Below are 15,272 nucleotides of genomic sequence, written 5' to 3'. Positions count from 1 at the left end.
TAGTAACATACAACAGTGTAATATTTCTATTCGTCAGATCTGTATAACAATAGTCAGTGCCTAGGGTAGGTAATGTGAAATATCAACTGTAACATTGGGAGAAAAAGAATTTCAAAGAAGCAGTCATTTTCATCAAGCCCTGTTCACATCCAATGATTTGGGATCATGGACTGAATTGCTCGATTCTGCCTGCGATTCCAAATCACACTGCAGTGCTGCACACGTTTGTCTGCCATTCACTTTTAATAGTACAAGAATGCAGTGTGGTGTTTCCGTGATTGTCACACAATTTATCATGTAGCAATCAGAGCAAAGGACAACCCAGAAGTAGATTCAATGTCAATCACGATGAACGCCAACCACCAACCTGAATGAAGAGAAAAAATCTTGCTGTTTACTGAACACATCCTTTCCCATGTCTCATTGTGTCACTGAATGATACCACCTCATGTTTACCTGTCATTCAGCACTCTCAAAAAAGGTAAAAAATAGGAAATAGGACAGGATAGGAGAGAAGACATGTTTGGTTAAAGGGGGCTTCCATATTACAATAAGCTCCTCCCCCCACAGATCCCCACCACCACAGTCCAGGGTTGTGGGGAAGAGGCCCTTGTCCCCATTAACATGGGGACAAGATGCTTTTGGGGAGAGTCCCCCTCTTCCAAAGCCCCCATGTTGAGGGCACATGGCCTGGTATGGTTCAGGAGGGGGGCTGCTCACTTGTCCCTCTTTCCTGGCCTGCATTCTTGGATAAGGGCCTGTTATGGATAGGGGGGGCCCATGTTATTTTCTAATGCCGGCTCTTCTTTTGTTTACATTATGCTGTCAGCAGGGAATCCCAGTGACAGCAGAGCAGTCATAGTTGTTAAGGATGCAGCTCCTTAACAACAAGCTGTTCACAAATCAGTTTGGATCATTTGTTATTTCAGATGTTTCAAACATCCAAATGAAATAAATTAATTGTGTTGTTTCATTATAATTTATTTTGGCTTCATTGTAATTTGTTACTATTGTTTTTCAGATATTTGGATACATCCGAATCTACAAATAACAAAAATTTTGTACGAATTTCGATTCGTACCGAAATTAAAAAAAACAAAACCACATATGTCTACACAAACTCATAGCAATTTTGTTCATGCGTAGACATCCTACTGTATATGTATGGATGACCGTTTTTTAACATCAGGTTTAATAATTGTTTCATAGTAAAATAAAAGAAACTATCAGTTCGTAAAAAAACCTTATCCCTTGAATAGTAATGTGTTGGATCAGTGTGAACTCCAATTACCTGCAAATTTCCCAACTGAAGAAGGCTCCTGAACTCTTCTAATGGGTGGAGTGGCCAGATGTCTACAGGATATGTCCAGACTACAGAGATATACAGTTGCAAGAAAAAGTATGTGAACCCCTTGGGATTACGTGGAGTTTTGCATGAATTGGGCATAAAATGTGCTCTGAACGTCATCTAAGTCACAACAATAGAAGAACACAGTCTGCTGAACATAATACTACACAAACATTAGATGTTGCCATGGTTTAATTGCACATAACAAGTAAACATTCACAGTGCAGGGAGGAAAAAGTATGTGAGGCCCTAGCTTAATGACTTCTCCCAGAGCTAATTGGAGCCAGGAGTGAGCCAACCTTGACTCCAATCACTGTGATGATATTGGATGTGTTGCTGACAGCTGTCCTGCCCTTAAAAAACACACACCTGTTTTGGGTTTACTGGTTTCAAGAAGCACTGTCTGATGTGAACCATGCCTCGCAGAAAAGAGCTCTCAGAAGACCTACGATCAAGAATTGTTGACTTGCATGAAGCTGGAAAGGGTTACAAAAGTATCTCCAAAAGCCTTGATGTTCATGTGTCCACGGTAAGACAGACTGTCTACAAATGGAGAAAGTTTAGCACTGTTGCTACTCTCCCTAGGCATGGTCGTCCTGTAAAAATGACTGCAAGAGCACAGCGCAGAATGCTGCATGAGGTAAAGAAGAATCCCAGAGTGTCAGCTAAAGACCTACAGAAATCTCTGGCACATGCTAACATTTTTGTTGACACATCTACAATATGGAAAACATTAAACAAGAATGGAGTACATGGGAGGACACCACAGAGGAAGCCATTGCTGTCCAAAAAGAATATTGCAGCACGTTTGAAGTTTGCAAAAGAGCACCTGGATGTTCCACAGCACTACTGGCAAAATATACTGTGGACAGATGACACCAAGATTGAGTTGTTTGGGAAGAACACACAACACTATGTGTAGAGAAAAAAAGGCACAGCACACCAACATCAAAACCTCATCCCCACTGTGAAACATGGCGGAGGGAGCATCATGGTTTGGGGCTGCTTTGCTGCCTCAGGGCCTGGACGGATTGTTGTCATTGATGGGAAAATGAATTCCAGAGTTTACCAAGACATTTTTCAGGAAAACGTACGACCATCTGACCGCCAACTAAAGCTCCGCAGAGGATGGGTGATGCAACAGGACAATGACCCAAAGCATACAAGTAATTCAACAAAACAATGGCTGCAACAGCACAGAATACGCCTTCTGGAGTGGCCCAGTCAGAGTCCTGACCTCAACCCGATTGAAATGCTGTGGCATGACCTTAAGAGAGCGATTCACACCAGACATCCCAAGAATATTGCTACACTGAAATAGTTTTGTGAAGAGGAGTGGTCCAAAATGACTCCAGATCGTTGTGTAGGTCTGATCTGCAACTACAGGAAACATTTGGTTGAGGTTATTGCTGCCAAAGGAGGGTCAACTAGTTATTAAGTCGAAAGGTTCACATACTTTTTCCTCCCTGCACTGTGAATGTTTACATGTTATGTGCAATTAAACCATGGCAACATCTAATGTTTGTGTAGTATTATGTTCAGCAGACTGTGTTCTTCTATTGTTGTGACTTAGATGACGTTCAGAGCACATTTTATGCCCAATTCATGCAAAACTCCACGTAATCCCAAGGGGTTCACATACTTTTTCTTGCAACTGTAGGACATCCTATCATCTAATTAAAGTCTCTGGTGATGTGAGATGGAGGAAAGACATTGGAAAGGATTGTCAGGATCAGCAGTCATACCTGGTGAGGAGGAGGATGCAGAGGAAGAGGTCCCCAAGGAGATTACCTGAGATGACATCACCTGGAAGGAGCACAAGCATTAATAAACCCATTTGTAGAGTGATGAATGGAAACAATAAGGAGGATTTTGTTCCCTTAAGTGGATAACAATTGGCTGCCTGGTTGTCCAATCAAAGAATAGCAGATTTGGATGGGCTTCTGTCATTTACAACCCATAACTAGGCGTGTCAATCAGTACCTTCATTCTGGCATTCATCTGATTGGTATATTGTTTAGGGCCAGACATGAGTCTGTTGTACTTGTAGAGGCCAACTCCACAAATCTGTGCCATTCATAACTAAGACTGGTACTAATCAAAACCAAAGTATCAGCCAGCAAGTTGTCTGCAGAGAGGTCAGGTGATACGTCAGGTTTGTGGTCACCTAGGGGAAGGGAGGTGAAGATTTAAGGGACAGTTAGGGTCCAGGGGTTGGGAATAAGATTAGACATGAAGGTTGGGAGAAGGGACATAGTAAGTTTCAGGGTGATAATAAGAGGACATGGGGGATAACAGGGAACCCCAACATCTAACACTTGGATCTGGGTGTCTAAATTACCATCTTGTGATATATTTGGGTTCCTCTCTTCATCTAGATCTACTGAGATGTTGGATGTGTAAGGACATTGTAAGTAGATTTCTGTTCTACTCAATCAATTTATTTCCAACATTTTGTAATACTCAGAATTGTACAGAATCCACAGAGTCGTCTGAACATCCATCCCTTCCACTCTATATTATGTCCCTCCAGTAATTGGAATAGGATAAGAAAGGGTAGGCTGGGACCTGCAGTTCCCCACAGCTAGAGAGTTTACATAGCTGGACACATAGGAGATATTAGTAGAAGAATACTGTGACTTGTAGTTCCCAATGGTCAAACATCCAGGGGATATCAGTGGAGGGAAGCTGAGACATGTAGTTTCCCCATGGTCAGACATCGAGGGGATATCAGTGGAGGGAAGCTGAGACATGTAGTTTCCCCATGGTCAGACATCGAGGGGATAGCAGTGGAGGGAAGCTGAGACATGTAGTTTCCCCATGGTCAGACATCGAGGGGATAGCAGTGGAGGGAAGCTGAGACATGTAGTTTCCCCATGGTCAGACATCGAGGGGATATCAGTGGAGGGAAGCTGAGACATGTAGTTCCCCATGGTCAGACATCGAGGGGATATCAGTGGAGGGAAGCTGAGACATGTAGTTTCCCCATGGTCAAACATCCAGGGGATATCAGTGGAGGGAAGCTGAGACATGTAGTTCCCCATGGTCAGACATCGAGGGGATATCAGTGGAGGGAAGCTGAGACATGTAGTTTCCCCATGGTCAGACATCGAGGGGATATCAGTGGAGGGAAGCTGAGACATGTAGTTTCCCCATGGTCAGACATCGAGGGGATATCAGTGGAGGGAAGCTGAGACATGTAGTTTCCCCATGGTCAGACATCGAGGGGATAGCAGTGGAGGAATGTATAGAATTGTACAAACCCTCCTCTCTATTGAATACCATCTATAAGATGCAAAGTGTTAGCTTTATTATAAAATAAGGAAATATATCAATATTTGCATCATTGTATGATGGTTCTGGTTCTCCTAGGTGTATGGACTCATTGTTTGGTGTCTACTCAACAGCTGAACCTACAGAATTACACATACTTTTGGATTCATAATTTATAACCCAATACATTATGAGTGTTTGAAGACTATAATTACTAAAATCCTACCTGTACTACTTATATAGGATGCAGCCTCCAGTCCCTTCTATCCATGTGGTCAGGTCAGGAGGGTGAAAAATCCACGATGATCTCTAAAAAAAATTACAATTGAGAAATGCAATCATATTATTGTCATATCTGAGGGGTCTCATCTATCCTAGTGGGTATAATCCATATGTTTTATCCAATCCCAGGGCAGAAGAAATAGTTTTTATTATCTATGCCATGTGCCTGTGTTTATGTGTGTCTTACTTTTTAACTTCTGTTGTTTGTAACTGTTATTACCAAAGTGCACTGCCCACCTAGAAATATAAAAAATAAAATGAATACAGTCCTTGATTTCTCTGAATATCACAACGATCTGTAGAGACTGTGACTGGAGCGATCATACTAACTTTAGAGGTGATACTGGCTGCTTTATCTAACCTGTACCTGCTAGTGAGAGCAGTGTGTGTGGTCTGTGATAACCTGTGTGCCTTTTTTTTTGATGGCCGAGTGTACTGATCAGTGGTGTATGGAGGAAGGCTCCTCAAAAGCCCATAATTATGTAGGTTGTAATAACCTGAGTATTAGGTGTGTGTTGTTTATGGTTACTATCTGTGTCCACTTTGGGTAAATTTAGATTCCCATGAAAATTTTCCAGCGTGCTGGTGATTTCCAAGAACACATGATGGATGGTAATACATTGCTCTTTGGGCCTTTTATCACTGTACCTCTGTACCTTAACTTCTGACAAAATCCCCCTCTATTCCATATAACCATCCTCACAGTGATGAACCTCCACCATTCCATATACTAATCATACAGAGGAGCCCTTACCATCCCACCAGCTATTGCAGCCTATGGCCATAGATCATCCCCTCCAGTGTCCTGTTTATAATGAAATATATACATATGATAAAGCCTGCCCCAATCCCTTCTCCTCCTCTTTCTCACCTCCAGCACCATCATATTCTGATGTACTTAGCAACCATACTGCCTACAACCTAACCTGGCCTCTTTTGTTTAACAAAGAAACTCCTTTCAGGGATCCTGAGATCAGAGACAGGTTGATCATTAGAGAGAATCCTGACACTATCATGAAATGTGGTGAAGAGGTCCTTACAAAGAATATCCTCAAAGTGGCACATTTTGTGCTCCATATTGGGATGGAGGCCATGGATCGGTCATTTTGTCCTTGTATAATAGTCTATTAGATGGGCAGTGTTGTCCCTGTGTTGGTGTAGCACACACGGGCAGTGCTGCTCCGGTCTTGGTGTAGCACACACACACGGGCAGTGCTGTCCCGGTCTTGGTGTAGTGCACACACGGGCAGTGTTGTCCCAGTCTTGGTGTAGCACACACGGGCAGTGCTGTCCCGGTCTTGGTGTAGCACACACGGGAAGTGCTGTCCCGGTCTTGGTGTAGTGCACACATGGGCAGTGCTGTCCCGGTCTTGGTGTAGCACACACGGGAAGTGCTGTCCCGGTCTTGGTGTAGCACACACGGGAAGTGCTGTCCCGGTCTTGGTGTAGCACACACGGGCAGTGCTGTCCCGGTCTTGGTGTAGCACACACACGGGCAGTGCTGTCTCGGTCTTGGTGTAGCACACACACGGGCAGTGTTGTCCCGGTCTTGGTGTAACACACACATGGGCAGTGTTGTCCCGGTCTTGGTGTAGCACACACACGGGCAGTGTTGTTCCGGTCTTGGTGTAACACACACACGGGCAGTGTTGTCCCGGTCTTGGTGTAACACACACACAAGCAGAGTTGTCCCAGTCTTGGTGTAGCACACACACACGGGCAGTGTTGTCCCGGTCTTGGTGTAGCACACACACGGGCAGTGTTGTCCCAGTCTTGGTGTAGCACACACACACGGGCAGTGTTGTCCCGGTCTTGGTGTAACACACACACGGGCAGTGTTGTCCCAGTCTTGGTGTAGCACACACACAAGCAGAGTTGTCCCAGTCTTGGTGTAGCACACACACGGTCAGTGTTGTCCCGGTCTTGGTGTAGCACACACACGGGCAGTATTGTCCCGGTCTTGGTGTAGCACACGCACGGGCAGTATTGTCCCGGTCTTGGTGTAGCACACACACTGGCAGTGTTGTCCCAGTCTTGGTGTAGCACACAAACACAGGCAGTGTTGTCCCGGTCTTGGTGTTGCACACACACGGGCAGTATTGTCCCGGTCTTGGTGTAGCACACACACGGGCAGTATTGTCCCGGTCTTGCTGTAGCACACACACGGGCAGTGTTGTCCCGGTCTTGGTGTAGCACACATGGGCAGTGCTGTACCGGTCTTGGTGTAGCACACACACAGGCAGTGCTGTCCCGGTCTTGGTGTAACACACACACACGGGCAGTACTGTCCCGGTCTTGGTGTAGCACACACGGGCAGTGTTGTCCCGGTCTTGGTGTAGTACACACACGGGCAGTGTTGTCCCGGTCTTGGTGTAGCACACACACGGGCAGTGTTGTCCCGATCTTGGTGTAGCACACACACACGGGCAGTACTGTCCCGGTCTTGGTGTAGCACACACACACAGGCAGTGTTGTCCCGGTCTTGGTGTAGCACACACACAGGCAGTATTGTCCCAGTCTTGGTGTAGCACACACACGGGCAGTATTGTCCCGGTCTTGGTGTAGCACACACACACGGGCAGTGTTGTCCCGGTCTTGGTGTAGCACACACACGGGCAGTGCTGTCCCGGTCTTGGTGTAGCACACACACGGGCAGTGTTTTCCCGGTCTTGGTGTAGCACACACACGGGCAGTGTTTTCCCGGTCTTGGTGTAGCACACACACGGGCAGTGTTGTCCCGGTCTTGGTGTAGCACACACACGGGCAGTACTGTCCCGGTCTTGGTGTTGCGCACACACGGACAGTGCTGTCCCGTTCTTGGTGTTGCACACACACGGGTAGTGTTGTCCCGGTCTTGGTGTAGCACACACACATGGGCAGTGTTGTCCCAGTCTTGGTGTTGCACACACATGGGCAGTGTTGTCCCTGTGTTGGTGTTGCGCACACATGGGCAGTGCTGTCCCGGTCTTGGTGTAGCACACACACGGGCAGTGCTGTCCCAGTCTTGGTGTAGCACACATGGGCAGTGTTGTCCCGGTCTTGGTGTAGCACACACGGGCAGTGCTGTCCCAGTGTTGGTGTAGCGCACACACGGGCAGTGCTGTCCCAGTCTTGGTGTAGCACACACGGGCAGTGTTGTCTCGGTCTTGGTGTAGCGCACACGGGCAGTACTGTCCCGGTCTTGGTGTAGCACACACACAGGCAGTATTGTCCCAGTCTTGGTGTAGCACACACACGGGCAGTATTGTCCCGGTCTTGGTGTAGCACACACACACGGGCAGTGTTGTCCCGGTCTTGGTGTAGCACACACACGGGCAGTACTGTCCCGGTCTTGGTGTTGCGCACACACGGACAGTGCTGTCCCGTTCTTGGTGTTGCACACACACGGGTAGTGTTGTCCCGGTCTTGGTGTAGCACACACACGGACAGTGCTGTCCCGTTCTTGGTGTTGCACACACACGGGTAGTGTTGTCCCGGTCTTGGTGTAGCACACACACGGACAGTGCTGTCCCGTTCTTGGTGTTGCACACACACGGGTAGTGTTGTCCCAGTCTTGGTGTTGCGCACACACGGACAGTGCTGTCCCGTTCTTGGTGTTGCACACACACGGGTAGTGTTGTCCCGGTCTTGGTGTAGCACACACACATGGGCAGTGTTGTCCCAGTCTTGGTGTTGCACACACATGGGCAGTGTTGTCCCTGTGTTGGTGTTGCGCACACATGGGCAGTGCTGTCCCGGTCTTGGTGTAGCACACACACGGGCAGTGCTGTCCCAGTCTTGGTGTAGCACACATGGGCAGTGTTGTCCCGGTCTTGGTGTAGCACACACGGGCAGTGCTGTCCCAGTGTTGGTGTAGCGCACACACGGGCAGTGCTGTCCCAGTCTTGGTGTAGCACACACGGGCAGTGTTGTCTCGGTCTTGGTGTAGCGCACACGGGCAGTACTGTCCCGGTCTTGGTGTAGCACACACACAGGCAGTATTGTCCCAGTCTTGGTGTAGCACACACACGGGCAGTATTGTCCCGGTCTTGGTGTAGCACACACACACGGGCAGTGTTGTCCCGGTCTTGGTGTAGCACACACACGGGCAGTACTGTCCCGGTCTTGGTGTTGCGCACACACGGACAGTGCTGTCCCGTTCTTGGTGTTGCACACACACGGGTAGTGTTGTCCCGGTCTTGGTGTAGCACACACACATGGGCAGTGTTGTCCCAGTCTTGGTGTTGCACACACATGGGCAGTGTTGTCCCTGTGTTGGTGTTGCGCACACATGGGCAGTGTTGTCTCGGTCTTGGTGTAGCGCACACACGGGCAGTGTTGTCCCAGTCTTGGTGTAGCACACACACATGGGCAGTGTTGTCCCAGTCTTGGTATTGCACACACATGGGCAGTGTTGTCCCTGTGTTGGTGTTGCGCACACATGGGCAGTGTTGTCCCGGTGTTGGTGTAGCACACACACACGGGCAGTGTTGTCCCGGTCTTGGTGTTGCACACACACGGGCAGTGTTGTCCCGGTCTTGGTGTAGCACACACACACGGGCAGTGTTGTCCCGGTCTTGGTGTTGCGCACACATGGGCAGTGTTGTCCCGGTGTTCGTGTAGCGCACACACGGGCAGTGCTGTCCCGATCTTGGTGTAGCACACACAGGCAGTGCTGTCCCAGTCTTGGTGTAGCACACACACGGGCAGTGTTGTCCCGGTCTTGGTGTAGCACACACACGGGCAGTGTTGTCCCGGTCTTGGTGTAGCACACACGGCAGTGCTGTCCCAGTCTTGGTGTAGCACACACATGGGCAGTGCTGTCCCGGTCTTGGTGTAGCACACACACACGGGCAGTGCTGTCCCAGTCTTGGTGTAGCACACACGGGCAGTGCTGTCCCAGTCTTGGTGTAGCACACACACGGGCAGTGTTGTCCCGGTCTTGGTGTTGCGCACACATGGGCAGTGTTGTCCCGGTGTTCGTGTAGCGCACACACGGGCAGTGCTGTCCCGGTCTTGGTGTAGCACACACAGGCAGTGCTGTCCCAGTCTTGGTGTAGCACACACACGGGCAGTGTTGTCCCGGTCTTGGTGTAGCACACACACGGGCAGTGTTGTCCCGGTCTTGGTGTAGCACACACGGCAGTGCTGTCCCAGTCTTGGTGTAGCACACACATGGGCAGTGCCGTCCCGGTCTTGGTGTAGCACACACACACGGGCAGTGCTGTCCCAGTCTTGGTGTAGCACACACGGGCAGTGCTGTCCCAGTCTTGGTGTAGCACACACACGGGCAGTGTTGTCCCAGTCTTGGTGTAGCACACACGGGCAGTGCTGTCCCGGTCTTGGTGTAGCACACACACGGGCAGTGTTGTCCCAGTCTTGGTGTAGCACACACGGGCAGTGCTGTCCCGGTCTTGGTGTAGCACACACGGGCAGTGTTGTCCCGGTCTTGGTGTAGCACACACACACGGGCAGTGTTGTCCCAGTCTTGGTGTAGCACACACGGGCAGTATTGTCCCGGTCTTGGTGTAGCACACACACGGGCAGTGTTGTCCCGGTCTTGGTGTAGCACACACACGGGCAGTATTGTCCCGGTCTTGGTGTAGCACACACACGGGCAGTGTTGTCCCAGTCTTGGTGTAGCACACACGGGCAGTGCTGTCCCAGTCTTGGTGTAGCACACACACGGGCAGTGTTGTCCCGGTCTTGGTGTAGCACACACACGGGCAGTGTTGTCCCAGTCTTGGTGTAGCGCACACACGGCAGTGCTGTCCCAGTCTTGGTGTAGCGCACACACGGGCAGTTTTGTCCCGGTCTTAGTGTAGCGCACACACGGGCAGTGTTGTCCCAGTCTTGGTGTAGCGCACACACGGGCAGTGTTGTCCCGGTCTTGGTGTAACACACAGGCAGTACAAGGCAGACATGTACAAACACAAACAGGTGAACAGCCCCCCCTCCCCTGTCCCTCCTGAGCACTCCTTTATGTTCCCCTCACCTCCCTTCACCCCGGCTATAATTCTTCCAGCATGGCAGCAGACCAAGCATGCCGGTTAGGGAGAGGGGAGGTGGAGAATGCACAAGGAATGAAGCAGCACACAAAGTTTTGAGATTCCCCTTCCAGACACACAGTGTGTGATGGGGACAGCGCTGGTGCTGGCCCCTCCATGCTGTGAAGGCTCAGGTGACCCAGAGTAGTGAGCTCCTGGGAGGTGAATGAGAGGTGACTCCAGCTCAGGTCTGCGGAATGCAGGGAATTAGGCCCCCTAATGACCCCGGCCAGTCGGCCCCTGGTTAAACAAATTAGGCAGCTGCAAAGCCCCCAGGAGTGCGAGGTCTTAGGCAACTGCCTCATTTGGCTAATTAGAGAGCTGCCTCTGATAATATTAATATTATGTGAATGTGGGGGAGGGGACATTAGAGTGTAAGCTCCTCTGGTACAGAGACTGATGTGACTCTAGGGGAGGGGACATTAGAGTGTAAGCTCCTTTGGTACAGAGACTGATGGGACTGTAGGGGAGGGGACATTAGAGTGTAAGCTACTTTGGTGCAGAGACTGATGGGACTGTAGGGGAGGGGACATTAGAGTGTAAGCTCCTCTGGTACAGAGACTGATGTGACTGTAGGGGAGGGGACATTAGAGTGTAAGCTCCTTTGGTGCAGAGACTGATGGGACTGTAGGGGAGGGGACATTAGAGTGTAAGCTCCTCTGGTACAGAGACTGATGTGACTCTAGGGGAGGGGACATTAGAGTGTAAGCTCCTTTGGTGCAGAGACTGATGGGACTGTAGGGGAGGGGACATTAGAGTGTAAGCTCCTCTGGCTCAGTGTTCTCTGTACAGCGCTCTGGTATATGTATATATAACTGTATACGTGCAGCAAAGATCGGTATTACCTGAAGAATGTTTGTGGTTTTCAGTCTCCTTATCTCTAGAAGTATCTCTGTAGATGAAGATTTGTGGTAGTGAAGCTCTCCAGGTCACACGTCTCTCTGGGGGGGTCACACGTTTCTCTCTGGGGGGGTCACACGTTTCTCTCTCGGGGTGTGTAGTGAACAGAATATAGGAGGAAATAGTCCTTTGGGATAAATGTTTGATTGGTGAAGGGGGGAGGGGCTCACTTTACAGGTAAACATTGCTGACAATGGAAAGGGCTTGGCAGGTTGTTGTGGAATTTCCTGATCAGGAAATGTAAGTTGGTTCCTGCAGCATAAACAGAGCCTTGTGCATGGTGAGGGGGGCTCCAGGCATCTTTTGGGGGGTGCTATGCTGGTGCTTGGAGAATACATGGAAATGCTTAGTCAGAAATGAACAAAGCAATGTTATGTAGAAACCATTCACAGTGCAATGAGAAGACGGTCCCTCTTGAATATTGTTAGGTGTGTGCCAAGGGCAGTTGTCTAAAGCATCCCTAATATTGATGGGATGAAGAGCAACGCCTTGAAGGAATTGAAAAGAGAAATGTGGTGCCCTATGCATGCTGCTGCCCACTGCTTTGTAAGGTATTAGCAAGAAAACATTTGGCTGGCATAGCACGCTTCCTATACATGCTTGTGGGCATGACTGAAAAAGTGGCCATAGTCAATAAACTGGGTGTTGCTTCACATGGTATGGTTGGTATGGTGCCACCTTCCCTTCTGGTGTATTGCTATGGTAGAGGCGGAATAGGACCTCGGGGTACACTGAAGAGATTGTCCTTGGGGTACACTGAAGAGATTGTCCTTGGGGTACACTGAAGAAATTGTCCTTGGGGTACACTGAAGAGATTGTCCTTGGGGTACACTGAAGAGATTGTCCTTGGGGTACACTGAAGAGATTGTCCTTGGGGTACACTGAAGAAATTGTCCTTGGGGTACACTGAAGAGATTGTCCTTGGGGTACACTGAAGATATTGTCTCTGGGGTACACTGAAGAGTTTGTCCTTGGGGTACACTGAAGAGATTGTCCTTGGGGTACACTGAAGAAATTGTCCTTGGGGTACACTGAAGAGATTGTCCTTGGGGTACACTGAAGAAATTGTCCTTGGGGTACACTGAAGATATTGTCTCTGGGGTACACTGAAGAGATTTTCCTTGGGGTACACTGAAGCAATTTTCCTTGGGGTGCACTGAAGAGATTGTCCTTGGGGTACACTGAAGAGATTGTTCCTGGGGTACACTGAATAGATTGTGGGAGTAAAATAATCCCCATTGTTGGTGTCAGTGGTAGCATTACTAAATTACCCCAGCAAATGTCAGGGCCACAATAACCACATCATTTTGCCGGGGCCAACAAGAGCAACCTCCAGCACTGTGCCAGAGCCCACAAGAGCAAACTCCAGCATTGTGCCAGAACCCACAAGAGCAACCCCCAGCATTGTGCCAGAGCCAACAAGAGCAACCCCCAGCATTGTACCACAGCCAACAAGTACAAACACCAGCATTGTGCCAGAGCCCACAAGAGCAACCCATAGCATTGTGCCAGGGTTCACAAGAACAACCCCAATCATTGTGCCAGGGCCAACAAGAGCAACCCCCAGCATTGTGCCACAGCCAACAAGTACAAACACCAGCATTGTGCCAGAGCCCACAAGAGCAACCCATAGCATTGTGCCAGGGTTCACAAGAACAACCCCAATCATTGTGCCAGGGCCAACAAGAGCAACCCCCAGCATTGTGCCACAGCCAACAAGTACAAACACCAGCATTGTGCCAGAGCCCACAAGAGCAACCCATAGCATTGTGCCAGGGTTCACAAGAACAACCCCAATCATTGTGCCAGGGCCAACAAGAGCAACCCCCAGCATTGTGCCAGGACCAATAAGAACAACCCTGTCTCCTGGAATCTCCTCCATGCTCTTGAGACCGTGCTGGGAGACACAGCAAACCTTCTGGCAATGGCACATATTGGTGTGTCATCCTGGAGGAGCTGGACTGCCTGTACAACCTCTTTATGGTCCAGGTATGGCCTCATGCTACCAGTAGTGACACTGACCCGAGCCAAATACAAAACTAGTGAAGAACAGTCAGAAAAGATGAGTAGGGAAAAAATGTCAGTGGCCTCCACCTGTAAAACCATTACTGTTTCTAGTGCACCTATTGTTAGTTTCATTAACACCAAAGCAGCTGAAACTGAGTGTATGTGTGTGCACGCGTGTGTGTGTGTATTCCTATTTCATATTCTATGAAAAGATCTCCTCCTCCATATAGATATCCCAGAGTCCATCCATTTTGTGGCTAAGCGACCATTCAGAGTCCATGTCAGACATTAGATAAAGGTAACAAATCCACACATGATCAAAATAACCTGCACCCAATATATCCTTAGAGGGCTCCCAAGAAGGTCTAGAAGTCTCAGTTGTTACATGACATGATAATAATTAAATCATTATATAAAGTTCTCCCAACTGTGTAGATTAACCAGCAAATAAGTGAGCTGGTTCCTTCACTTCTGGTCATTATTCCCATGTAGGGACTGCGGTGACGGCGTTCCTCACCATCCGTGGAAGGACTCCATTCCTGGATCTTTGGGCTGCACTGTACCTGTGTAATATTGATGACAAGCAATCACTTTTCTACTCTCTTGTGTGTTACTTACCTTTGCTGAATAACCCATACCCTGATACTACACTCAGTGGTGCCTCCATTGCTGAATAACCCATACCCTGATACTCCACTCAGTGGTGCCTCCATTGCTGAATAACCCATACACTGATACTACACTCAGTGGTGCCTCCATTGCTGAATAACCCATACACTGATACTACACTCAGTGGTGCCTCCATTGCTGAATAACCCATACCCTGATATTACACTCAGTGGTGCCTCCATTGCTGAATAACCCATACACTGATACTACACTCAGTGGTGCCTCCATTGCTGAATAACCCATACACTGATACTACACTCAGTGGCGCCTCCATTGCTGAATAACCCATACCCTGATACTACACTCAGTGGTGCCTCCATTGCTGAATAACCCATACACTGATACCGCACTCAGTGGTGCCTCCATTGCTGAATAACCCATACACTGATACCGCACTCAGTGGTGCCTCCATTGCTGAATAACCCATACACTGATACTACACTCAGTGGCGCCTCCATTGCTGAATAACCCATACCCTGATACTACACTCAGTGGTGCCTCCATTGCTGAATAACCCATACACTGATACTACACTCAGTGGCGCCTCCATTGCTGAATAACCCATACACTGATACTACACTCAGTGGTGCCTCCATTGCTGAATAACCCATACACTGATATTACACTCAGTGGTGCCTCCATTGCTGAATAACCCATACACTGATACTACACTCAGTGGTGCCTCCATTGCTGAATAACCCATACCCTGATATTACACTCAGTGGTGCCTCCATTGCTGAATAACCCATACACTGATACTACACTCA

General features: G+C 48.9%; 1 protein-coding gene across 1 annotated transcript in view; it reads right to left on the bottom strand.

Moving 5' to 3' along the window:
- LOC149445471 (NACHT, LRR and PYD domains-containing protein 3-like) overlaps positions 1–3,424 on the bottom strand; it is a 34,330-nt gene extending 30,906 nt beyond the window's left edge. Inside the window, exons 1-2 of the mRNA XM_089653774.1 lie at positions 3,332–3,424; positions 3,094–3,154 (exon numbers count right to left, since the gene is read on the bottom strand). Of these exons, the coding sequence (XP_089509900.1) occupies positions 3,094–3,154; positions 3,332–3,424 (154 nt within the window). The remainder of the gene's footprint in view (positions 1–3,093; positions 3,155–3,331) is intronic.
- Positions 3,425–15,272: the final 11,848 nt, after the last annotated feature.

This window comes from Staurois parvus, unplaced genomic scaffold (genome assembly GCF_062004578.1).
Source record: "Staurois parvus isolate SC_StPar_1 unplaced genomic scaffold, SC_StPar_1.0 ptg000720l, whole genome shotgun sequence".
NCBI classification, from domain to species: Eukaryota; Metazoa; Chordata; class Amphibia; order Anura; family Ranidae; genus Staurois; species Staurois parvus.
Note: the sequence above shows the minus strand (reverse complement) of the source record. Positions and strands in the feature narration are given on the sequence as shown.